At 45.6% G+C, this 27417-nt stretch overlaps 1 protein-coding gene across 1 annotated transcript in view; it reads right to left on the bottom strand.

Annotated features, from left to right (window-relative positions):
* Positions 1 to 13902: 13902 nt before the first annotated feature.
* The window catches only part of LOC122928899 (guanylate-binding protein 1-like), a 35977-nt gene continuing 22462 nt past the window's right edge, over positions 13903 to 27417 (bottom strand). The window contains exons 6-11 of the mRNA XM_044282207.1: positions 21284 to 21526; positions 20920 to 21203; positions 20081 to 20293; positions 16226 to 16328; positions 15234 to 15427; positions 13903 to 14091 (exon numbers count right to left, since the gene is read on the bottom strand). Coding sequence (XP_044138142.1) covers positions 13921 to 14091; positions 15234 to 15427; positions 16226 to 16328; positions 20081 to 20293; positions 20920 to 21203; positions 21284 to 21526 — 1208 coding nt within the window. The 3' untranslated portion in view covers positions 13903 to 13920. The remainder of the gene's footprint in view (positions 14092 to 15233; positions 15428 to 16225; positions 16329 to 20080; positions 20294 to 20919; positions 21204 to 21283; positions 21527 to 27417) is intronic.

Genomic DNA, 27417 nt, shown 5'->3' with positions numbered 1-27417 from the left:
AGGGGTCCTCTGGGGCACACTCTGTATATAGGGACCAGGCCTGATGGTGGATGAGGTGCCCTGGATGTTGCAGGTGTTTAATGTGCCTGGGGCAAAGTCCCTTTAAGAAACGTGACGCCAGTGCCTGTGACGGTGGCACACCTTTTTATAGTTGTAATAAGTAAGGAACACAGGTTGATATGGTGAACCAAACTTTGCTTTACTGGTGAAACAGTTCAACTTTGTACAATTGGGTGTCAATACAGTTCCATATAGCAGGTTCCCTTCACAAGCAGGCTTTCACAATCATGGCAGGTATACTGTTCCTTGCAAGATACTCAGAGGGTAAACAACAACACACTCAGATCAGGCTGTACCTTCTCCTCAAAAATAGTGTACACTGTTCCTTAGAACTCCTGTCTGGTTTTATCCCAAGGCCCGGATGCCCTAATACTGGACTTTATCCTTGGTAGAAATCTTCCTCCCATATTTATCCTTGCTTTACACTTATAATCCTTCTGCCCTTCAACTTACTTGTTTTAGCTGGAAACACTGGCTCTGCTTGGCTTCTGGGAACTGCAGGTTTCTCCCAGGAGGCAAACTCTTCTCATGGGATGACTCTTCTGAGCTAACTCTGGCTCTTTATCCTCAGGCAGGCTAGGATCCTTCCACTAGCCTCCTGGTAGCAACTAGAAGCCTGGACTGTCTAGCTGCATGTCAGGAGGAGGCCCACAGCTTGTCTCTGGCTGGTGCCCTCTCACTTCTGTCTCCACAGACTCCTGACTACAGACTCCCTCCTCCCTGTCTGGACCTGAACATTTATACTAGGGGCTCTCTATCTCCCTCTAGTGTCTAGGATGCTACACTACACCCTAATAGGCCTGCTATACATATCACAGGGGAACAAGTACATATAAAAGCATATATAAGATACATTAAAATGGACGGTTAAATATACTGCCACTGTCCCTTAGGAGTAGGAGGACAACGTGGCCCAATTGACCCTTGCTGTAGTGCCCACCTTTACCTAGTGGGACACTACATACCCCCATGCTATGACGTTGGCCGTCCTCGGCGCAACATAAAAGGGGTCCTGCCCAGCTGGAAACTGCACCTGAAAGACAAAAATAATGCAAAGCAGGAAAATACATCTACATTTGCAAATACACATACATATATCAGGCAGTTCCGCTGGCTAAGGAACAAGTACGGTGAAAAGGGGAGTCGTTCTCTTCTCTCAGGATAGTATAAGGGAACAGGGGGCGCTGACCTGGTGCAGCCTATCAGGGATACCAGGATAGTCCATAATAAAATACAATAGTCCATAATAAAACAGCATCTCAGAGGCCCACATGAATTAGGGTAATCTCTGGGCACATTACTTTTATGTTCCAGATTGCACATAAAAAGTCACACAAAGTCCACATCATATAAAATGGCATATAAAATAAGTGCTGTAATGTCCCTTAATCAACCTGAAAAGGGGGTTAAAGGGTTAAAGGTGCAAATAAAATAGGCACAACTTGGCTTGTAGTTCTTGAAGCAGGCAGGAGGTCCTGTAAACCGTATGGCCCTGTAGCAATTGGTAATTTCAGTGGCACACCACTACCACTGAGCCGTGGGTGAACTGGCAGCAGCAACATGGGACCAAAACAAAGGACTCCTGTCCTGAAAGGGTTAAATCCTCAGCAATTAGGGTCCTTCAGCAAAATAAATCCAACGTGGCCTGGCAGGCCTACTCACAGGTGTGTATCAGTCTCACTTTGAGCATCAGTGGTACATCCTGGCTCTGCTTGTATATTGGGCCTGATTCTAGGATCCACATATGGCTGGGCCCACAAAATTGTATTCGGCGGCAGTTGCAACATGAAGGGTCCCCTTATAGGTATGGGCCCCATAGGCCTAGGGGTATATGCCGCGGGAGGCCTCAATGCCTCAAGAGAAGTGCTGGCTCTGGGCATATTCTCAGCAAGGAGCCCTGTGGCCTCAGGGGTTATGGACTGCACGGCGGCTCCTGGCATAAGTAAGTGTTCTTGGGGGCGCAATCGCGGCTGCAGCTACTATAGACGGCCGGCTGCTAGGGGTAGGCACCTTTACCTCTGGCTCAGAGACGTCTGAGTTCTTAGTTGTACCTTTTCTTTCAAGTGGCGGAGACGGTACCCTGGAGGTGGCAAGCTGGCGCAGGCCACAAAGCTGAAGTTCCAGCTACACAATCTGGTCCTCCAATCTTTCAGACGTCGCATCACTGCAGGAATCCTTCGCAATCTCAACAGGTACAGGTAAGGGATCCGGTTTGTCCTGCGCGGCCGCCGCAGGTTCGAGTGTCGCATCCGCACTCCTTCCTTTTCTGATATTGCTCAATGCTGCATGGAACCACTCCAGATTTTCAAGTTCCTTGATAGTCTTCTCCCGGCGGGGCAGCTCGGGTGACGGGTATGGGCTTACCCACTTTTCCAAGCCAATGAAAGAGCCCTGCTCCTGGAAGGTGGTATGGGCCGGCGCTGGGGAACGCTCCGGTTCGCTTCCTGGGCTGGCAAATTCTTCGTCCTCTTTCCAATCCTCCGATTTTGGCTTAGGACGGGTCACAGCGGTAGCGTAGGGGCCACGCAGGCACTCGGCAGGGGTAAACTCTACCTCCTCTCCCTTGCGGAGATTAAGTAAATGTTCTGGGAGGTAGCTCCTTTTGACGGATCTGCGATTTACGTATAGATCCCTGCCGGTAGTGTAGTCTTTAATAAAACCGAAGCCTCGGTCCTTGTCAAAGGCCACTACTAACCCCATTCATGACCGAGGGAGCTGGGGCAGGCGGCGCATCAGGAGGGAGCTGCGACAGGCGGCGCATGACCGAGGGAGATGCCGGTCTGCACCGCCTTAATGTTATACTTCCGGTACTACAGTAAGTACCGTACAGCGCGTATACAATTTGATATAGAGATCAGATTGAATGTTTAAAAGTTGCGGGGCCGGTTTATTAGAGTAGAGTCACTGCACCGGGCTTCGCCATGAGTGTCCCTGCCTCCTCCCTCCACACTGATCCATCTGATGGGGGATCTGTAGATGACACTTATGGGGATCTGTGGATGACATAAGTGTCATCCACAGAGCCCCATAAGTGTCATCCACAGATCCCCCATCAGTGTAATGCACAGATCCCCCTCAGTGTCATCCACAGAGCCCCATAAGTGTCATCCACAGATCCCCCATCAGTGTCATCCACAGAGCCCCCATCATTGTCCTCCACAGAGCCCCCATCAGTGTCATCCACAGAGCCCCCATCATTGTCCTCCACAGAGCCCCCCTTAGTGTCATCCACAGAGCCCCCATCAGTGTCATCCACAGAGCCCCCCTCAGTGTCATCCACAGAGCCCCATAAGTGTCATCCACAGATCCCCCATCAGTGTCATCCACAGATCCCCCATCAGTGTCATCCACATAGCCCCCCATCAGTGTCATCCACAGAGCCCCCTCAGCGTCATCCACAGAGCCCCCCTCAGTGTCATCCACAGAGCCCCCATCAATGTCATCCACAGATCCCCCTCAGTGTCATCCACAGAGCCCCCATCAGTGTCATCCACAGAGCCCCCCTCAGTGTCATCCACAGAGCCCCCCTCAGTGTCATCCACAGAGCCCCCCTCAGTGTCATCCACAGATCCCCATCAGTGTCATCCACAGAGCCCCCATCAGTGTCATCCACAGAGCCCCCCTCAGTGTCATCCACAGAGCCCCCATCAGTGTCATCCACAGAGCCCCATAAGTGTCATCCACAGATCCCCCATCAGTGTCATCCACAGATCCCCCATCAGTGTCATCCACAGAGCCCCCATCAGTGTCATCCACAGAGCCCCCCTCAGTGTCATCCACAGAGCCCCCCTCAGTGTCATCCACAGAGCCCCCCTCAGTGTCATCCACAGAGCCCCATAAGTGTCATCCACAGATCCCCCATCAGTGTCATCCACAGATCCCCCATCAGTGTCATCCACAGAGCCCCCATCAGTGTCATCCACAGAGCCCCCCTCAGTGTCATCCACAGAGCCCCCCTCAGTGTCATCCACAGAGCCCCCCTCAGTGTCATCCAGAGCCCCCATCAGTGTCATCCACAGATCCCCCATCAGTGTCATCCACAGAGCCCCTATTAGTGTCATCCACAGATCCCCCCTCAGTGTCATCCACAGAGCCCCATAAGTGTCATCCACAGATCCCCCATCAGTGTCATCCACAGATCCCCCCATAACAGTGCGTCATCCACAGACCACCATTAGTTAAAAACCTGCCAAAAGCACACCTTTTGGTTCAAAATATTTTTTTCTTATTTTCCTCCTCAAAAACATAGGTGCGTCTTATCATCAGGTGCGTCTTATCATCAGGTGCGTCTTATAAAGCGAAAAATATTATGTATATATATATATATATAGACGAAAACGGACAGCAACTCCAGGTAGTACAAAAATGTATAATTTATTGGGCCACAGTGGCACAGAGGCGACGTTTCGGCTCAAAATCCAGAGCCTTTCTCAAGCATCACAATACAAAGGTGAGTGCACATATAAATAGGTGTACACAATTATAGCATCACAATCAATTAGATTTCACAATTAATATCAAAAATAACAAATACATCAACAAATAGTGTTAAAAAATATAATGACATACAGAGATGAATCTAGTAATACATGGTAGTGGATGTGATTCATAATAAATACATGGAAAAAATATAATTCATAGTGTAAACATAAGTGGCTCCAATGTAAATCATCTGTTTCACATCTTCTTTAATGAACTATAATTAAAAACAAGGAGGTGCCAGAAAGATAAGGGTGACGTACCACAAAGTTCGCTTGTATCCACATCCTGATAATGGCCACACTTGGCGTCTAGCTGAATGAAGTGCGCAGGCGCCAGTATCCGTCCCTACAATATCGCGTCATGTTACGTCCTGCTACGGCGCGCCCGCATCACACCTTACGTCATCAACTGCACGTCACTAGCTCAACATCAGTGCGCATGCTCAAGGCGTTCTATGCCGCGCCATATTTGGTTCTGGACGGATTGCCCATAGTTCCTAAATCTATACTTGAGATGGCTAATGGGAGGTGAGAGTAGGGAAACCATAACCCTCTGTCAGGGGATCATGGTAATCCCATGCAGGGCATGCTTTATGGTCCCGACCGGCACCCCAGTATCGGTCGTGTACCAAGTGCCGCCTCTATCTCATCACTCATAACCACTCATAAGGGTTCTCCTTGATGTTGCATATTCCTAAAGGAAACAGGTATATATAATATGTCGGAACATAATCCGACACCAACACGCAATCCAATCCAGATCAGCCCAACAATGTGGATATCATCGGACGTAGGATATAGCACACTTCTATGTGGAAAAACGACACCCAAAGCTTCATGGCTCCTTTCTCTCTATGTTCATTGATCATCTGTAATATAATGACAATGACAATTAATAATATTCAATTGAGAAAGAACAAAGAAAGTTAAATCTCATAATAACCTTTGTATAGGATCGCCACCCACAATTAGATGAAAGACATGTGACAAATAACACAAGATCTGCCAGGGGCAAACCACCTCTTCAAGTGCATACCCCTAAATTAAAATCTACATTAAGACCATTTGGTCTTAAGGTATTTAACCTATGTATCCATAATAATTCTCTCCTTTTTAATAATAAATTCCTATTGCCCCCCCGTCTGGGCATGGGAATGTGATCAATAATCCAGCATTTAAGTTGGTATTCCGTATGATCCATCTCAACAAAATGTTTAGGGATGGGTAAATCCCGACGTTTTTTTCTTATGGTGGAGCGGTGATTGTTTAGTCTGGTTTTCAGATCAGTGGAAGTCTCACCTATATATAATAAGTTACAAGGGCAACTCAAAATGTAAATCACATAGTTGGAATTACAGGTAAGGTAAAAAGGAATAGGATATTTCACATTGGTCACCGGGTGTATGAAAGTTTTTCCTTTGCAGATATATTTACAATTCACACAGCAGAGACATGGGAAACATCCTGTGCTCTGCTGTGTCAATGTTCTCTGTGTTAGACCAGGTCCTGCACCTATATCCGCATGTACCAATTGGTCACGTAAATTTTTAGATCTTTTGTAAGAAAACAATGGGGGGGATTTAAATTCAGGTATTTGACTGAGGCATCCCCCCAAAATGCCCCAGTGTTTGACAATAATACGGTTGATGTTACTACTATGTTCTGTGTATTTTGTGATAAAAGGGATTCTATTGTGAGGACCCTTTCTTATCTTCCTCACCAAAGTGTCATCTCTATTTAAGTCATGGACCCGGTCTATCTGGGATACTAATAGTTCAGTCGGATAACCCCTATGTTTAAATTTGTCTACCATAGTATCCAATGTTTTCTCTAGTACATCAGGGTCAGAGGTAATCCTCTTGGCCCTGAGGAACTGCGAATAAGGAAGAAATTTCACCATGTTACGTGGATGGCTACTCTGGTAGTGTAAAAGGGTATTCTTATCCGTAGGTTTGGTGAATAACCTAGTTGCTAGACCTCCTTCATCAAACATAACAGTGGTGTCCAAAAATTGGATTTCAGTGTTAGAGTGCACAAGGGTAAATTGTAGTTCTTTATTAACACTGTTCAGATACTCCTGAAACTCCAACAGTTCCAGGCGGTCACCAGTCCATATGAGGAAGATGTCGTCGATGTATCTCCACCACCTCAAGATTTTGTTGCTGTGGTGGGATACATGGACGGCATCTTCCTCAAAACACCTCATAAAAATATTTGCGTATGTGGGGGCCACATGGGACCCCATCGCTACGCCTCTGATTTGTTTATAGAATGTATCCTGAAACAGAAAATAGTTCTGTCTCAGGATGACATTCAAAAGATCAATCACGAATTCACATGCCTCTATAGTGAGAGATGACTTCTCCAACATGTGTCTAACTGCTCTAATCCCTAGGTCATGATTGATTGAAGTATAAAGCGATGTCACATCAAACGACGCCAATATCAGATTGTCATATCCCTCACATTCCACCTCTCGCAGTTTACACAGAAAATCTGTGGTATCCTGGATATAGGATTTCGCTCCACAGGCATAGCTATTCAAAAGTTTGTCTAGAAAGATGGAAATGTTGCTGAATATGGAATCTGAGCCTGACACTATTGGACGACCAGGAGGGTCGACCAAAGATTTGTGTACTTTAGGCAGTACGTAAAGTACCGGTGTTACCGGATGATTCACAGTACAGAAGTCAGCAAGATCACTGTCAATGATGCCAGCCATAACAGCATTATTTAAACACTTTTGGATGATCCTGGCAATATCAAACTTTGGATCAGATTGAAGTGCTAGATACACTTCAGTATCGCTCAGTTGTCGTCTGATCTCCGCAATGTATTTAGCGGTATCTAAGACGACTATACCACCCCCCTTGTCTGCAGGTTTTACTGTAAGGAGGGGGTCATCCCTCAATTGTTCAATCGCCTCAATCTCCAAGCGAGTGAGATTGGGGTTCTTGAACACATTCACATTACATGATTGTTTATATTGTAGTATTTCAGATTTTACAGCTGTTATATATGCATCAACGGCAGACTCGCCAATCACAGGGGTAAAATTACTCTTGAGGTGCAGATCAAAACTACCCAGCGCAAGCTCACTATGCTGGGCAGTGTTGGTCTGCATCCTCTCACTAAACCATGCTTTAAGTTTGATCCTGCGAAAAAAAGCAGCCAGATCGACATCTAAATCAAACATATTCAATTTTGTCGACGGACAAAAAGTAAGACCCTTATTCAGGACACTTACTTGCATGGGGGTAAGTATTTTAGAAGACAAGTTAATAACAGTTATTTCTTCTTCTGTGTCTGTATTTTGTTGCCTTGTACACGAATTTTGTTGTTTCGTAGTTTTGGCGGTTCGTCGATGTCTACGATTCGTCGACAAAATTGTTCGTCGACAAAATTGAATATGTTTGATTTAGATGTCGATCTGGCTGCTTTTTTTCGCAGGATCAAACTTAAAGCATGGTTTAGTGAGAGGATGCAGACCAACACTGCCCAGCATAGTGAGCTTGCGCTGGGTAGTTTTGATCTGCACCTCAAGAGTAATTTTACCCCTGTGATTGGCGAGTCTGCCGTTGATGCATATATAACAGCTGTAAAATCTGAAATACTACAATATAAACAATCATGTAATGTGAATGTGTTCAAGAACCCCAATCTCACTCGCTTGGAGATTGAGGCGATTGAACAATTGAGGGATGACCCCCTCCTTACAGTAAAACCTGCAGACAAGGGGGGTGGTATAGTCGTCTTAGATACCGCTAAATACATTGCGGAGATCAGACGACAACTGAGCGATACTGAAGTGTATCTAGCACTTCAATCTGATCCAAAGTTTGATATTGCCAGGATCATCCAAAAGTGTTTAAATAATGCTGTTATGGCTGGCATCATTGACAGTGATCTTGCTGACTTCTGTACTGTGAATCATCCGGTAACACCGGTACTTTACGTACTGCCTAAAGTACACAAATCTTTGGTCGACCCTCCTGGTCGTCCAATAGTGTCAGGCTCAGATTCCATATTCAGCAACATTTCCATCTTTCTAGACAAACTTTTGAATAGCTATGCCTGTGGAGCGAAATCCTATATCCAGGATACCACAGATTTTCTGTGTAAACTGCGAGAGGTGGAATGTGAGGGATATGACAATCTGATATTGGCGTCGTTTGATGTGACATCGCTTTATACTTCAATCAATCATGACCTAGGGATTAGAGCAGTTAGACACATGTTGGAGAAGTCATCTCTCACTATAGAGGCATGTGAATTCGTGATTGATCTTTTGAATGTCATCCTGAGACAGAACTATTTTCTGTTTCAGGATACATTCTATAAACAAATCAGAGGTGTAGCGATGGGGTCCCATGTGGCCCCCACATACGCAAATATTTTTATGAGGTGTTTTGAGGAAGATGCCGTCCATGTATCCCACCACAGCAACAAAATCTTGAGGTGGTGGAGATACATCGACGACATCTTCCTCATATGGACTGGTGACCGCCTGGAACTGTTGGAGTTTCAGGAGTATCTGAACAGTGTTAATAAAGAACTACAATTTACCCTTGTGCACTCTAACACTGAAATCCAATTTTTGGACACCACTGTTATGTTTGATGAAGGAGGTCTAGCAACTAGGTTATTCACCAAACCTACGGATAAGAATACCCTTTTACACTACCAGAGTAGCCATCCACGTAACATGGTGAAATTTCTTCCTTATTCGCAGTTCCTCAGGGCCAAGAGGATTACCTCTGACCCTGATGTACTAGAGAAAACATTGGATACTATGGTAGACAAATTTAAACATAGGGGTTATCCGACTGAACTATTAGTATCCCAGATAGACCGGGTCCATGACTTAAATAGAGATGACACTTTGGTGAGGAAGATAAGAAAGGGTCCTCACAATAGAATCCCTTTTATCACAAAATACACAGAACATAGTAGTAATATCAACCGTATTATTGTCAAACACTGGGGCATCTTGGGGGGATGCCTCAGTCAAATACCTGAATTTAAATCCCCCCCATTGTTTTCTTACAAAAGATCTAAAAATTTACGTGACCAATTGGTACATGCGGATATAGGTGCAGGACCTGGTCTAACACAGAGAACATTGACACAGCAGAGCACGGGATGTTTCCCATGTCTCTGCTGTGTGAATTGTAAATATATCTGCAAAGGAAAAACCTTCATACACCCGGTGACCAATGTGAAATATCCCTATTCCTTTTTACCTCACCTGTAATTCCAACTATGTGATTTACATTTTGAGTTGCCCTTGTAATTATTATATATAGGTGAGACTTCCACTGATCTGAAAACCAGACTAAACAATCACCGCTCCACCATAAGAAAAAAACGTCGGGATTTACCCATCCCTAAACATTTTGTTGAGATGGATCATACGGAATACCAACTTAAATGCTGGATTATTGATCACATTCCCATGCCCAGACGGGGGGGCAATAGGAATTTATTATTAAAAAGGAGAGAATTATTATGGATACATAGGTTAAATACCTTAAGACCAAATGGTCTTAATGTAGATTTTAATTTAGGGGTATGCACTTGAAGAGGTGGTTTGCCCCTGGCAGATCTTGTGTTATTTGTTACATGTCTTTCATCTAATTGTGGGTGGCGATCCTATACAAAGGTTATTATGAGATTTAACTTTCTTTGTTCTTTCTCAATTGAATATTATTAATTGTCATTGTCATTATATTACAGATGATCAATGAACATAGAGAGAAAGGAGCCATGAAGCTTTGGGTGTCGTTTTTCCACATAGAAGTGTGCTATATCCTACGTCCGATGATATCCACATTGTTGGGCTGATCTGGATTGGATTGCGTGTTGGTGTCGGATTATGTTCCGACATATTATATATACCTGTTTCCTTTAGGAATATGCAACATCAAGGAGAACCCTTATGAGTGGTTATGAGTGATGAGATAGAGGCGGCACTTGGTACACGACCGATACTGGGGTGCCGGTCGGGACCATAAAGCATGCCCTGCATGGGATTACCATGATCCCCTGACAGAGGGTTATGGTTTCCCTACTCTCACTTCCCATTAGCCATCTCAAGTATAGATTTAGGAACTATGGGCAACCCGTCCAGAACCAAATATGGCGCGGCATAGAACGCCTTGAGCATGCGCACTGATGTTGAGCTAGTGACGTGCAGTTGATGACGTAAGGTGTGATGCGGGCGCGCCGTAGCAGGACGTAACATGACATGACGCGATATTGTAGGGACGGATACTGGCGCCTGCGCACTTCATTCAGCTAGACGCCAAGTGTGGCCATTATCAGGATGTGGATATAAGCGAACTTTGTGGTACGTCACCCTTATCTTTCTGGCACCTCCTTGTTTTTAATTATAGTTCATTAAAGAAGATGTGAAACAGATGATTTACATTGGAGCCACTTATGTTTACACTATGAATTATATTTTTTCCATGTATTTATTATGAATCACATCCACTACCATGTATTACTAGATTCATCTCTGTATGTCATTATATTTTTTAACACTATTTGTTGATGTATTTGTTATTTTTGATATTAATTGTGAAATCTAATTGATTGTGATGCTATAATTGTGTACACCTATTTATATGTGCACTCACCTTTGTATTGTGACGCTTGAGAAAGGCTCTGGATTTTGAGCCGAAACGTCGCCTCTGTGCCACTGTGGCCCAATAAATTATACATTTTTGTACTACCTGGAGTTGCTGTCCGTTTTCGTCTAAATACAAGGGTAAGCAGTGAATTCCCTGGACCTAGCACCCTATTCTCCTTTTTTTGGTACATATTGGTGCTGCCATACATTTTTCTTTTTCTTTTTTCTTATATATATATATATATATATATATATATATATATATATATTTAATACAGAAAGTTAGTGGGAGATAGTCAGTGTATTAGATAGTAATATAGTGTCATTTATAATACTAGGCTACAAGATATGTGTAAAGGAGCACTCTGTATAGCGCAGGGTCTGAGGTAGGTGCCACGACTTGAAGATCTTCAAATCCTCGGGTCATTCCTTGCCCTCTCAGGCCCTGCACCAGGCCTACGGCATATACTTTATACAGTCAGGTCCATAAATATTGGGACATGGACATAATTCTAACATTTTGGGCTCTATACACCACCACAATGGATGTGAAATGAAACAAACAAGATGTGCTTTACCTGCAGACTGTCAGCTTTACCTGCAGACTGTCAGCTTTACCTGCAGACTGTCAGCTGTAATTTGAGGGTATTTACATCCAAATCAGGTGAACGGTGCAGGAATTACAGCAGTTTGCATCTGTGCCTCCCACTTGTTACAGGACCAGAAGTAATGGGACAATTGGCTTCTCAGCTGTCCCATGGCCGGTGTGTGTTATTCCCTCATTATCCCAATTACAATGAGCAGATAAAAGGTCCAGAGGTCATCTCCAGTCTGCTATCTGCATTTGGAATCTGTTGCTGTCAACTCTCAAGATGAGATCCAAAGAGCTGTCACTATCAGGGAAGCCATCATTAGGCTGAAAAAACACAACAAACCCATCAGAGAGATAGCAAAAACATTCTTAAAAAGAAGGAACGCACCGGTGAGCTCAGCAACACCAAAAGACCCGGAAGACCATGGAAAACAACTGTGGTGGATGAGCGAAGAATTATTTCCCTGGTGAAGAAAACCCCCTTCACAACAGTTGGTCAGATCACGAACACTCTCCAGGAGGTAGGTGTATGTGAGTCAAAGTCAAAAATCAACAGAAGACTTCACCAGAGTGAATACATGGGGTTCACCAAAAGATGGAAACCATTGGTGAGCCTCAAACACAGGAAGGCCAGATTAGAGTTTGTCAAACGACATCTAAAAAAGCCTTCACAGTTCTGGAACAACATCCTATGGACGGATGAGACCAAGATCAACTTGTACCAGAGTGATGGGAAGAGAAGAGTATGGAGAAGGAAAGGAACTGCTCATGGTCCTAAGCATACCACCTCATCAGTGAAGCATGGTGGTGGTAGTGTCATGGCGTGGGCATGTATGGCTGCCAACTGGTTCTCTTGTATTTATTGATGATGTGACTGCTGACAAAAGCAGCAGGATGAATTCTGAAGTGTTTTGGGCAATATTATCTGCTCATATTCAGCCAAATGCTTCAGAACTCATTGGACGGCGCTTCACAGTGCAGATGGACAATGACCCAAAGCATACTGCAAAAGCAACCTAAGAGTTTTATAAGGGAAAGCAGTGGAATGTTCTGCAATGGCCGAGTCAATCACCGGACCTGAATCCGATTGAGCATTTCACTTGCTGAAGACAAAACTGAAAGGAAAATGCCCCAAGAACAAGCAGGAACTGAAGACAGTTGCGATAGAGGCCGGGCAGAGCGTCACCAGGGATGAGACCAGCGTCTGGGGATGTCTATGCGTTCCAGACTTCAGGCTGTAACTGACTGCAAAAGATTTGCAACCAAGTATTAAAAAGTGACAGTTTGATTTATGATTATTATTCTGTCCCATTACTTTTGGTTCCTTAACAACTGGGAGGCACAGATGCAAACTGCTGTAATTCCTGCACCGTTCACTTTATTTGGATGTAAATGCCTCAAATTACAGCTGACAGTCTGCCGGTAAAGCTGACAGTCTGCAGGTAAAGCTGACAGTCTGCAGGTAAAGCTGACAGTCTGAAGGTAAAGCCGACAGTCTGCAGGTAAAGCTGACAGTCTGCAGGTAAAGCTGACAGTCTGCAGGTAAAGCTGACAGTCTGCGGGTAAAGCTGACAGTCTGAAGGTAAAGCCGACAGTCTGCAGGTAAAGCTGACAGTCTGCAGGTAGAGCTGACAGTCTGCAGGTAAAGCTGACAGTCTGCAGGTAAAGCTGACAGTCTGCAGGTAAAGCTGACAGTCTGCAGGTAAAGCAGACAGTCTGCAGGTAAAGCTGACAGTCTGCAGGTAAAGCTGACAGTCTGCAGGTAAAGCAGACAGTCTGCAGGTAAAGCTGACAGTCTGCAGGTAAAGCTGACAGTCTGCAGGTAAAGCTGACAGTCTGCGGGTAAAGCTGACAGTCTGAAGGTAAAGCCGACAGTCTGCAGGTAAAGCCGACAGTCTGCAGGTAGAGCTGACAGTCTGCAGGTAAAGCTGACAGTCTGCAGGTAAAGCTGACAGTCTGCAGGTAAAGCTGACAGTCTGCAGGTAAAGCTGACAGTCTGCAGGTAAAGCAGACAGTCTGCAGGTAAAGCTGACAGTCTGCAGGTAAAGCACATCTTGTCCGTTTCATTTCAAATCCATTGTGGTGGTGTATAGAGCCAAAAATGTTAGAATTGTGTCCATGTCCCAATATTTATGGACCTGACTGTATTCCTCCTATAGAAGCACCCTTTTCACAAATTTCCCTAAATTCCCTGGTATTATGGTGCTGATGATTTCTCCTAATAATGACCCGGGCTCGTTGTTCTGCTCTTGTAGTCTCTTGATCTCGTCCTCCAGCGATTGACATTGCCTTTTGAAGCCCCCGGCCAGCATGTCTTGTTGTTCCTGCAGAGGCAGAATGGAAATGATGACTGCATGATAGATGTAGGTATAGGGAATAATAGGGGGCACCACTGGGGGCACTACAGAGGGGAGAGCATTATAAATAAAGAGTGCACTGAGGGGGGACATAAACAGGGGGCACTACAAAGGGGAGAGCATTATAAATAAAGAGTGCACTGCGGGGGGGGGGGGGGGATAAAACAGGGGGCTCTACCAGGGGCATTATAAATAAATAGTGCACTCTGGGGGAACATAAAACAGGGGGCTCTACAGAGGGGAGAGCATTTTAAATAAAGGGGCACTGCTGGGATAGCATTATCACTATTGGTGGGACTTCTAGGAGCACTTTAGAGACTATCTGTATGGCACTGTTATTTCTGCAGTATAGTGGGGGCACTGGTGGCACAGCGGGCGCAGTATTAGAGGTAGCAGCAGTAAGTAGCACAGTTGGTGCACCAGGAGGAGAAGAATTATAGAAAAGTGAGGAATCTAACATGTCTGTGCGGTAAACACTATGGAGACGAGCTGTGGCTGGAATACTTTGTCATGGTGGTCTGGTCCGAATGGAGAAGATGAGGGAAGAGAACGTCTACATGAGAAGAGACATCACTGGATGGAAGAGGTATGTAATGCATACATAATGTCCAATACGAATATACCTTCAGCAGTAGGGCTGGGGGTATGGGTTAGACAGAGAATTTGGCACCAGGTGGGGGCGCTATTTCAGTATTCACCTCAGGCAGTAGAAGAGGTAGAATCGGCCCGGCCCACAACTTTCAACTGTATCTGCGTCCTAAACACACAGATACAGTGGTGAACAGAGAGGGAACCAATCTCCAGAATATCAATTCCTGGCTGGCTGTCCTAATTAGGGCCCCAACACATTACTGTCTGCAGGGGCCACATTATGGGGTTGGTTCACCTCGTGCTGTCCTATTACCTATGTTTATCATGGGTATAATCAGTGACAACTACTTTTCTGTGCTCGGAGCAGTTGTCACCCCCCATCCCCCACTGACTTAGGAACATCATAGAGTGTAGATTACACGGCCTGGAGGGGGCGGCAGAGAGCAGAAGAGTGAACTGCTCCTCATGGAATATGTGGAGGTCGGGCCGTCCCAGGAGGAGGACATTAGATCTGTTACCTTCAGTTTCTCTCCTATCAGCCACTCATTCTGTTCCTTCATCTTCTCTCTTTCATCCAGCATTTTCTTCTCCAGCATTTCCATGTGAAGCTTGTAATTCTCCTGCTCATTCTCTTGGTTCCTCTTCAGCTCCATGTTAGCCTTTTCCAGGATCTCCTTCTCTCTTGCTGCGGCTTCAGTCTGTGATTGCTGCTCTGGAGAAATAAATGGAGACGGCTGATGTTAGAATATTTAGATAAATGGTAACTCTAGACCTCAGTATATAATAAAGGATAACTCTAGATCCCTGTATATTATAAAGGATAACTCTAGACCTCTGTATATAATAAAGGATAACTCTAGATCTCTGCATATAATAAAGAATAACTCTAGATCCCTGTATATAATAAAGGATAACTCTAGACCTCTGTATATAATAAAGGATAACTCTAGACCTCTGTATATAATGACATCTCACTAGCGAACCTTTTGGAAGTGTTTTCCTTCGAGTTAGAGTCTGACTTTTTGATAACCCATCAGGACAAGGGAATAGTCAAGCTGAATATTCATCCGTAGACAGCTGTTTCGGGGTGTTCGCCCCATCAGTGCAATGTTAACAAGGCTTGTTAAACAGTCAGACTTTGACTCACAGGGAGCCACTTCCACAAGATGAGATGGTTCTCCTTCCCTGGGAGACACCTCTTTGCATATTATTTTCCCATGGAGCATTGCCTACAAGTCTCCATACACAGCTGGTCTCTTTAAGGAGAGCCAGGACCCTGCCTAAGCTGCAAGACCACGGGTGACACAAGGTCTTGGCCTGGTTTGATTTCAGAGGTTACAGGGGTCATTATCTAGATGGCATCTTCTGAAATATGGACATTTCTACCAGACAGGTGGTTGATTGGTTCTCATACGCGGAGAGATTCCCTGTTACATTGTATAATTACAGGTTTATGCGCCGGATTGTGGAGTCTGTATCTCCTGTCCCCGCAGCCGCGCTGACATCTTACCAGCCAACTTCTTTTCTTTTTCTTCTAGAGTTTTATCAGCCATCAAGATGGTGGATTCCACGGTCTCCTTCTCTTTGAGGAACTCTTGTAATATCTCCAGAGACTACGGAGAAATCAGACAATGATACAGATACGTTACAGACAGAATGACTGATCTGCAGAACCCAGCAGAAGCTACGGCCTGGAAACTTCTCTCTGGCCTTCAGTAAGAATAGCAATGGAGCGGGGCGCGGACATAGCAAAATGCAGCCTGACTTAGCGGAAAGTTGGTAGGCAAGAAAGGATTAAGTGGTTTAAACTGGGAGGTGGATATGGTTTAGTGTCGTAGAGGGGGTGAAGCAGGTTATGGGTTTGAGGGGCAATATTTAACTGGTGTAAAGGCAGTGGCCCCTCACTTGCCAAGGGACCAATGTCAGACGTTAGTACAGTTTCCTCCCTGGATGAGTTGTTGGCAGCGGTTAGGGCCGCGGAGGTGCAGCATGGCCCAGAGTGGCTATAACAGACCTTGTAGGCTGCCTTGAGGGGACCAGAGGAGTCTTCAGTGGTGGCCCCCTTGACTCATCCGAGTCTTGAATTGACCCCCAGGGTTCGGCGTTGTTTAGGAAGCTTTTGTTGCGGTAAGTGGTACCTCAGCAGGACACAGCCGCAGCGGAAGGAATCCTGTACCGCGATAGGAAACCATGGGAGAGATGAGTGGGAGCCCCCTTTCTGGTTCTCCTGGTCGGTGGAGTGGGTCCTGGCAGTTGGCGGGATTCTCCCCATGTGAGTCTTGAGCGGGGAGCGAGATGCAGGCCACCTATGGTGCACAGCGGACGGGTCATCTGGAAGCAGCAGGAGCGGCTTCTCCTTCTACTGGAGGGAGCCTGGTCAGCTGTCCTGTGTCTGGACGAATGCAGCCGGTGCCTGCTGAGGAGGGCTGGTAGCCATCTGGGGAGTGTTTGTAGCCCCACCCCCCTTACTGGTGTGCACGTCTGGGACTAGTCGGGTTTCCTAACTTGGCCCTGTTGGAACGGTTTCCAATTGTTCTGGCGAGACTGGTTGAGGAACAAAGTATAAGTTTCCGTTCAACAATTTAGGCATCGTGCAGGCCATTAATGGACAATCGTCTCTCCTCCGCTGCTGTGCTTGCTCCCCCATTTGGTCCTCCGGGGTTTCGTGTTGAATGCTTGTTTTGTGGCTGTTCATATGCCGGGTATGGACAATTCGGTGGCCGATTCCCTTTCTTGTGTTGAGTGGGGTCGTTTTTTGCCCGATTGGTGCCGGGGGCAGATGAACAGGGACGGCCTTGTCCTCAGTGGCTCTGTAGTGTGGTTTTGGGATCTCATGGGATTTGATTACACCGTCTGTGAGTAGCAGTATGTGGTCGGCTTATGCTTCAGTGTGGTCTCGGTGCAAGCGGTTAGTGAGTTAGTTGGGGGTTGGGTTCTCTGAATGATATTCAGATGTTGTTGGTTTATTTTGTGGGGTTGCCCTTTAACTCTGGTGTGTCTTTTTTGGCTGTCTCCAAGAGGGTTGCTGCGTTTGCCATTTGGTTGCATTTGCGGGGGTTGGCTTATGTGTCTAAATGTTTTTTACTGGCCTAGACATTGAAGGCATAACGGTGGAGGGACACTTGTCACCCAGTTTCCGTTTCGATGTTATGAGGTGGTATGAGGCTTGTCTGGCAGCTTTTTCTCTAGCATTTTACAGAGCATTTAGGGTTTCGGAGTTGGTGGTTAGTAGTCATTCACAGGTTCGGGGTTTGCTTCAGGAAGGTGTGGTCGTTGGTCCGGAAGGTTTGCAGTTTTTAGCGCGGAGGTCGAAGACTGATCTGGAGGGTAAAGGGGTTAGACATCCTTTGGCTGGCACCGTGGTATGTCCGATTCGGTGTGTGGAAGAGTTTTTGTGCAGCATCGCCCAGTGGAGGCTGTGCCTTTGTTAATACATCGGGATGGCACTGCTCTGTCTTGTTTTCAGTTTGTGGCAGTGTTTCCTAAGTCTTTGGTGGCAGCAGGTTTGCTTGCTGGGGAGTTTGCTTTGAATTCCTACTAGTGGAGGCAGCTCGGTAGGGTTTGGGTGATGTGGCAATCATGCGCATTGGATGATGGGAGTCCACATGTTTTCTTTCTTATATTCATCTTAATTTGCTGTGAGGTTTGTTCCGGGTTGTTGCACTGGGGTGTTTTAGGAGTAGTAGGTGGGATCCTTTTTTGCATGATTTGTGATGCCGATATTTATTTATTTTTTCTGTTTTCAGAGTCCTTCTAATGCACTGGGGGTCCCTGTTAGCTGATGTTTGGTGGGAATAGACGAAAATTGGTTTTTGACAACAGTGTTTAACAGGTTTGTTGGATTGGCCTGCGTGGTTCGTTATGGGGTGGGTTGCTACCCGAGTTTCGGATCTATGCCTCTTGGGATAGGCCTAGAGTGGCCCTGGAAAAAAAAAACTAAAAGTGGCCCCATGTTGTTGGCAGATCCAAATTGATGGAAGGTGGGGCAACAGAAGCAGGTGGGGGTCAGCAGTACAATAGTGCAAAATACTGTCCCATCAGAAACATATACCACAGTGCAGCACCATATATTGCCCCAAAAACTGTTCTTCTGTGGTGGCCATCAATAAATGCCATCTTCTGTCTTCCTCCTCCAGTTCTAATTAAAATAAAGAGCAGGAGGCTTGAGAGGTCAGATTCAGGCTTTAGCAGTTGAATTCAGGAGGGCACCTGCGGTTGCTGACCTGGTACATGAGTACCTGATTCTCACAGCTTTAATTACCGCTGAGAGTTCATTATGTACCCGGCCAGCGGCAGAGAGGAGGGCTTGGGTGGTCCTCTGGGCATCGGCCCACTGGGAAATTTCCCTGTAATGTCTATGGCCGATCTACCCCTGGATAGGCCCCCTGATATCTTGTTGATCCACATAGGTGGCAATTATATTGGGATCCATCGGTCAGGGTATGTCATAAGGGATGTTAAATTGGACTTATTGCACTTATGGGTGGACTTTGCAGCTTTGTTACTTATCTGGTCCGATGTGGTGGCTCGGGGGTCATGTCGGTTCTTCAGTTCTGTTGATTGTCTTAATAAGGCTCAGGCAAAGTTGAACAAGGAGATGGGGCGTTTTGTGTGGCACCATGGGGGGTTTGTGGTACATCAAAGGGAGCTGGAAGTGGCGCCAGCTCAATTCTTGTGGGTGGACGGCGCGCACCTTAATGATGTGGGTATGGATTTGTGGTCCTAGGAGCTTCAGGGAGGTTTAGAGAAAGCCCTGAAGGTATGGCAGGACAAACATAGGTGTGGTGTGACCGATGTTCGTTTGTTAAAAGGGGGGATCCCGAGAGGCAAAACTATTTAGAAAAGGTGAGGGTTAGGGGCATGAGGTTTGATAAGTTGAAGGCTGGGGCTCTTGTTTGGACTGCACGGGTATGTATTTGATGATTTGGTGCCCTTGGGTCAGTAAGTGCGGCCAAGAGTAAGGTTTGGAATACAAGTGGAGGTTGCGAGTGGAGACTGCAATATTTGGTTGGAATGCCTTCTTGGATCCTTCCCCACTATTGTGGGTTATAACATTTAGGTTTGGCAATGTTGGATTGGAATATTACGGCTCTATCTCTAATATATAATATATAGATATACAAGTTGTTGCAATTTAATATATTTCATAATGGTTTACTTTGTTAATAAACTTGGCTGCTACGGCCTTACACCAAAGAAAGAGTCTCTGTGTGTTCTGTATGGCTGGGGGGTGTAGGGCATCAGCCGGAGGGAATCTTCCCTCCTAATAAGTCAAGCCCAGAGTGACAGAAGTGGGAGATTGTCATGTAAATGCCCCCCCTATAGGACATATTAAAGATTACAAAGGTAGTTAGGAGCAGCTTACCTTTACCCCCTTGGCTTTGACCTTCAGATACTCCGTCTCCAGAGATCTCTTCTCATCAGTGAACATCTTATATCCCCCGGGCACAGAGAACCTTCCTTCCTTGATTCCTTTCTCCAGCCCCGCGCTCAGCTCCTGCAGTATAGCTCTGCACCTCCTCTCAGACGCCTCTTCATTTCTCTTCAGATACTCTGCCTTTCTATTACCCAACGCTTCCTACAAGAGAATAACATTAATAAATGGTTCCCATAGCAAATTCAGGTCATTCCTTGGAACGTTCCAGTCGTCTTTTCTGTCATTTACCTTCACAGACATTAGATCTATGGGGACGTTTTTCAGCTATGGCATAGTTAAAGACCGACCCCCCCCCCCCATAATATCATTGCCCATTGTTATAGACAGTAGAGATAAGCAAAATTATTCAAAATGTATCAAATTTGTTACAAATTTCAAAACAAAATCGAATTCCAAACTAATACGAAATTTTGACGATTCGACTTGGGCAAAATGCTGCCCCCCATTTGACATTTCTAATTAAGAACACAAGTGTGGGAAACTGGTCAGGGGAGATGCAGACATAGGGAAGTTTATGGACAGCATAGGGATTGTGAAGATAGATTTAGTTAGGTTGATTGAATGACGCGATTGAAAGTCAGGTTTTATCATTAGGGACAGGATGGGTCAGTCCGTGTACAGTGTCTGTTACAGGAGCTGTCCATATGCAGACTGTTCTCCACTGCACATGAGCTCTTACAGACAGTACTCTTGTTATGTGCAGAACACAGCCATTTTCTTTCCAAAAACTTTTTGCAATAAGGATATTTTTCGTCCACCTCACTTACTATCAGCCTGGCCTGGTATTCTTGATCTGTATCATTGAAGGAGAGTTTCATAAAGACTTTCACCGCTTCAGCGTGACATTCCTTGTCCAGGTTCAGAAACTCCTCTTGTGTCTCAGTTGGAAATCTGCTGACATGGAGAGCCATCATCTCGTCATACTTAGATAAAGCGTCTTCTACGGCTCGAGAATTCTCAATCATCGCCAAAGCAATAACTGCATTCTCCATAGAAGGAATGGAACCGCTGCGGATCGCCTCTACATAGGAGACTGCGACGTCCCCAAGACCTAATGATATAGAAGTGTAAGAATAAGACCATCTGCAGAAGATGATGTAGAGAAAGTCACACAATAGAGCAAGGACCTACCTCTCCCGGTTATCGTGTACCCGCCTGATAGGGCTTTAACTGGACTCTTCTCATAAATGTACTCACAGAACTTCTTCGTCTGTTGTATAAAGGCAGGGTCCAGCTGAGAGTCCTGCACTTTATCCATGTTCTGGAGATCCAGCTTAGATGCCGGACGATCAAACACAAAACATTTGTGTGAATGGAAGTAATGGAGGATACACTCCCGGGGTAGGTTGTAATTCCGCACTGCGACACTCATTCCTGGAAATAGATTATAGAGATGGATACTTATCAGGGTTGCAGACACTTCATCATCAGGTTCCTTGGCAGAATTTGGTGAAATACAAGTCAATGGCGATGGGATCCTCATCACTATAATGACTCCTACCTACTGTAGGCCTCACAGATTCTGCTTGTCCTTGAGAAATCATGTAGGACATTGCTCTCCTCTTGGAACAAGGCTACATCACAGAAGAAGAGTATTATTTTCGTTTCTAAAATGCCCCCCCCCCCCCTCCCCCCCATGGCTTACAGCTACTGTAAAAAGGGCAATAGATGACAAGAAAAAATGAATTTAAAAAATACAAATCTGAGGGGTGAGCTGTAGGGTTTGAAGTTTACAAAGGGCTTAATACAATCTGTAAAAAGGAGATAAAATTAGCAAAAATACAAAACGAGCAGCAGGTGGCAAAAGAGAGCAAAACAAATCCCCAAAAATTGTTTAAATATATAAATGCTAAAAAAAAACAAGGTCTGAGCAGGTAGGTCCCCTAAATAGTGGTAAGGGGGTTAGTAACTAAAGAGAAGGAAAAGGCAGAGTTATTAAATGTTTTTTTTTAGCTCTGTATATACGTAAGAGAAAGGAGCTGATATCTGTGGTGCTGAGGCTGTTAGTACATCCAGTTATACACTCAATTGGCTAACTGTAGATATGGTCCAAGATAAGTTAAATAAGGTAAATGTGAACAAGGCTCCGGGTCCAGATGGATTACACCCAAGAGTGCTTAAAGAGCTCAGTTCAGTCATTGCTGTGCCCTGGTTTATACTGGTACTGGTACAGAGCCAAGTGATTGGTGCAACGCAAATGTGGTGCCCATATTGAAAAAAGGATCTAGGTCCTCCACAGGTAATTATAGACCAGTTTAACGTCTGTTGTGGGAAAATGTTTAAAGGACTCTTAAGGGACTTAATACAGGAGTATGTGACTATAAATAATATAATAGGTGATAACCAGCATGGGTTTACCAAGGACAGAAGTTGTTAGACTAACCTGATTTGTTTTTATGAGGAGTTGATTGGTAGCCTGGACAGAGAGGCGGCCGTGGATGTAGTGAGCCAAGTAGAAGCCTGAAGAGAGGGGCAGCTGTGGATGTAGTGAGGTAAGTAGTAGCCTGGACAGAGGGGTGGCTGTGGATGTAGTGAGGCAAGTAGAAGCCTGGACAGAGGGGCGGCTGTGGATGTAGTGAGGCGAGTAGAAGCCTGGACAGAGGGGCGGCTGTGGATGTAGTGAGGCGAGTAGAAGCCTGGACAGAGGGGCGGCTGTGGATGTAGTGAGGTGAGTAGAAGCCTGGACAGAGGGGCGGCTGTGGATGTAGTGAGGTGAGTAGAAGCCTGGACAGAGGGGCGGCTGTGGATGTAGTGAGGCGAGTAGTAGCCTGGACAGAGGGGCGGCTGTGGATGTAGTGAGGCGAGTAGAAGCCTGGACAGAGGGGCGGCTGTGGATGTAGTGAGGTCAGTAGAAGCCTGGACAGAGGGGGCGGCTGTGGATGTAGTGAGGTGAGTAGAAGCCTGGACAGAGGGGCGGCTGTGGATGTAGTGAGGTGAGTAGTAGCCTGGACAGAGGGGGCGGCTGTGGATGTAGTGAGGTGAGTAGAAGCCTGGACAGAGGGGCGGCTGTGGATGTAGTGAGGTGAGTAGTAGCCTGGACAGAGGGGGCGGCTGTGGATGTAGTGAGGTCAGTAGAAGCCTGGACAGAGGGGCGGCTGTGGATGTAGTGAGGTGAGTAGAAGCCTGGACAGAGGGGCGGCTGTGGATGTAGTGAGGTGAGTAGAAGCCTGGACAGAGGGGCGGCTGTGGATGTAGTGAGGTGAGTAGAAGCCTGGACAGAGGGGCGGCTGTGGATGTAGTGAGGTGAGTAGTAGCCTGGACAGAGGGGGCGCCTGTGGATGTAGTGAGGTCAGTAGAAGCCTGGACAGAGGGGCGGCTGTGGATGTAGTGAGGTGAGTAGTAGCCTGGACAGAGGGGCGGCTGTGGATGTAGTGAGATGAGTAGAAGCCTGGACAGAGGGGCGGCTGTGGATGTAGTGAGGTCAGTAGAAGCCTGGACAGAGGGGTGGCTGTGGATGTAGTAAGGTGAGTAGAAGCCTGGACAGAGGGGCGGCTGTGGATATAGTGAGGTAAGTAGTAGCCTGGACAGAGGGGCGGCTGTGGATGTAGTGAGGTGAGTAGAAGCCTGGACAGAGGGGCGGCTGTGGATGTAGTGTTTCTGGATTTTGCAGAGGATTTTGATACTGTCTCTCATAGACGTTTAATAGGTAAAGTAAGGTCTGTAGGTTTGGAAAGTATAGTTTGTAATTGGATTGAAAACTGTCTGAAGGACCGTGTCCAGAGAGTTGTGGTCAATGATTCCTATTCAGAATGGTCCCAGGTTATAAGTGGTGACCCCAAGGTTCAGTGCTGGGTCCTCTATTATTTAATTTATTCAGTAATGATATTGAGGACGGGATTAATAGCATCATTTCCATTTTTGCAGATGACACTAAGCTGTGTAGTACTGTGCAGTCTATGGAAGATGTCCATAAACTACAAGCTGACTTGGACAATCTGAGTGATTGGACATCAGCTTGGCAAATGAGGTTCAATGTGAATAAATGTAAAGTTCTACATCTTGGTAGTAATAATCTCTGTGCATTATATGTCCTAGGGGATGTGACACTGGGAGAGTCACTTATAGAGAAGGATTTGGGTGTCCTTGTGGATGGTAGATTGAATAACAGCATACAATGTCAATCAGCTGCTTCTAAGGCCACCAGGATATTGTCATGCATTAAAGGAGGCATGGAGTCGCGGGGCAGGGATGTAATACTATCACTTTAAAAAGCGCTGGTGCGGCCTCATCTGGAATATGCAGTTCAGTTCTGGGCACCAGTCCATAGAAAGGATGCCCTGGAGCTGGTGAGAGTACAGAGAAGAGCGACTAAACTGATAAGGGGCCTGGAGGGTCTTAGTTATGAAGAAAGATTAACAGAATTGAATTTATTTAGTCTTGAGAAGAGACGTCTAAGGGGGGACATGATTAACCTATACAAATATATAAATGGGCCGTACAAAAAATATAGTGAAAAACTGTTCCATGTAAAATGCCCCCAAAAGACAAGGGGGCACTTCCTCTGATTGGAGAGGAAAAAGTTCAATCTCCAGAAGCGTCAAATCTTCTTTACTGTAAGAATGGTGAATCTGTGGAATAGACTACCTCAGGACGTGGTCGCAGCAGGAACAGTGGACGGTTTTAAAAAGGGTTTAGATTAATTTTGGAAAGTAAACAACATTAATGCTTATGAAAATGTGTAGAAATCTTAGTTTCATTTCCTTCTGGGATTCGCGTCCCCACCTATCACTTGGTTGAACTTGATGGACTTATGTCTTTTTTAAACCTTGGTAACTATGTAACTATCTTATAGGAACTCCCTGCTGGTTCAGTGACACAGACTGTACTTAGAAAATTTGTTCTCAGACAGTCCTTACACCAGCCATTATGTAAGCAATGTGATGGTAGTGATCAGACTTGAGGTGGCCCCAACTCTACGCTGGGTCCACCAGACACTGTTGAGGCATCACTACATGATTCTGCTCTCCGGAGGGGATGGTAAAGCATGGTGCACCCCAATGAGAAATAAGTCCAGAAAGTCAGGGTCTGCAGTGAACCAGTATGCTTCTTACTGGAGGAACTCAACTGCAAAACTATACAGACAAGGCACTGGGCTGGCTTTTCCACTCTCCTCCCAGACAGAAGAAGGTTCTGTGCTGAGGAAATGCCTGAGCTAGCTGTCCCTCTCTCTCTTAGAAGACTGATACCCTGGCCACAACATGGTGACCCAAGATCTGTGTCAGAGTATCCCTGTCTCAGTATCCACCTCGAGGTGTACATTCTGTCAGAGTCTTTCCTATCACTGATACCTCTCTGCAGAACTTTAGGGGTTCTGAATGCTCTACTTTTCTACTGTTTGTAACTGATCTGAAACCTCCTGGTGGGAGGGATGAAGCTGGAGAATTACAGCCTAAACAGATACAATGTTGCAGTTCACGGCTGCCATGGATTTGTACGGTGCCTCAATACAAGTCAATGTGAATAACTAAGTAGTTTCCAGACATAAACATCCTTCTGACAGAGTTAAAACAGACAATCAAAAGATCACTGTGTCTGTTTTTTCCCCCTCCAAAAGTCATCTCTGCATAAATATGTATCTTAACTGTGGAAAATGACTAGCTTCTCAGTGTACAGACTAGAAATTCCCAAAGTCTCTCAGTATTAGGCTAGTTTTATACTAGCTTTTAAATCTCCCGGCAGGCTGTTCCATAGGAGTAGTAGCCCGCCCGACTTCATTGTATCAGCATAGCCGGATGCTGCCCTTCCCCGCCAGAGCCCATTGAGTATATTGGGACCCAGCAGGGAGCTGGCCTGTTTGTGGCATTAGTGCCAGGGTTCAGCCAAAAAAATAAATGCTGCAAGCATCACGTTTTTCATCCGTCTGAATGCTGCCACTAATGCCGGAAACAGGACAGATTTCATTATAGTCAATAGGGCCTGGCTGTGCTTCGCTCCTTTTTGGCTATGCTAGATACAATGAACTCCCATAGGCTGTTACTCTGCCGAAATAGCCTGCCAGAAGATTTTAACGTTAGTGTGAAACTAGCCTTAGCTGGCTGTGAATTAACCCTTTCCACACTGCAGTGTAAATACAGTGTAATGCCAGTGCAAATGAACAGGATATAAAAAGTCTACACACCCCTGTTAAAATGTCAGGTTTCTGTGATGTAAAAAAAATTAGACAAAGATAAATCATTTCAGAACTTTTTCAACCTTTAATGTGACCTATAAACTGTACAACTCAAAAAACAAACTGAAATCTTTTAGGTGGAGGGAAGAAAGAAATATTAAAATAAAATAATATGGTTGCATAAGTGTGCACACCCTTACACTAATACTTTGTTGAAGCACCTTTTGATGTTATTCCAGCACTCAGTCTTTTTGGGTATGAGTCTATCAGCACGGCACATTTTGACTCTTCTTTGCAAAACACTCCAAATCTGTCAGATTACGAGGGCATCTCCTGGGCACAGCCCTCTTCAGATCACCCCACAGACTGCGAGGGCATCTCCTGGGCACAGCCCTCTTCAGATCACCCCACAGATTGCGAGGGCATCTCCTGGGCACAGCCCTCTTCAGATCACCTCACAGATTGCGAGGGCATCTCCTGGGCACAGCCCTCTTCCGATCATCCCACATATTGTGAGGGCATCTCCTGGGCACAGCTCTCTTCAGATCACCCCACAGATTTTCAATCGGATTCAGGTCTGGGCTCTGACCGGGCCATTCCATAACGTTAATCTTCTTTTGGTGAAGCCATTCCTTTGTTGATTTGGATGTATGCTTTGGGTCATTGTCATGCTGAAATATGAAGTTCCTCTTCATGTTCAGCTTTCTAGCAGAAGCCTGAAGGTTTTGGGCCAATAGTGACTGGTATTTGGAACTGGTCATAATTCCCTCTAGCTTAACTAAGGCCCCAGTTCCAGCTAAAGAAGAACAGCCCCTTGGCATGATGCTGCCACCACCATGCTTCACTGTGGGGATGGGGTTCTTTTGGTGATGTGCAGGGTTGTTCTTGCGCCAAACATATCTTTTGGAATTATGGCCAAAAAGTTCCACCTTGGTTTCATCAGACCATAACACCTTTTCCCATGTGCTTTTGGGAGACTTCAGATGTGTTTTTGCAAAATGTAGCCTGGCTTTTATTTTTTTTTTTTTATGTTTTTCTTTGTTAGAAAAGGCTTTCGTCTTGCCACTCTACTCCATAGCCCAGACATATGAAGAATACGGGAGATTGTTTCACATGAACCCCACAGCCAGGACTTGCCAGATATTCCTGCAGCTCC

Source organism: Bufo gargarizans, chromosome 2 (genome assembly GCF_014858855.1).
Source record: "Bufo gargarizans isolate SCDJY-AF-19 chromosome 2, ASM1485885v1, whole genome shotgun sequence".
Lineage (NCBI taxonomy): Eukaryota > Metazoa > Chordata > Amphibia > Anura > Bufonidae > Bufo > Bufo gargarizans.
Note: the sequence above shows the minus strand (reverse complement) of the source record. Positions and strands in the feature narration are given on the sequence as shown.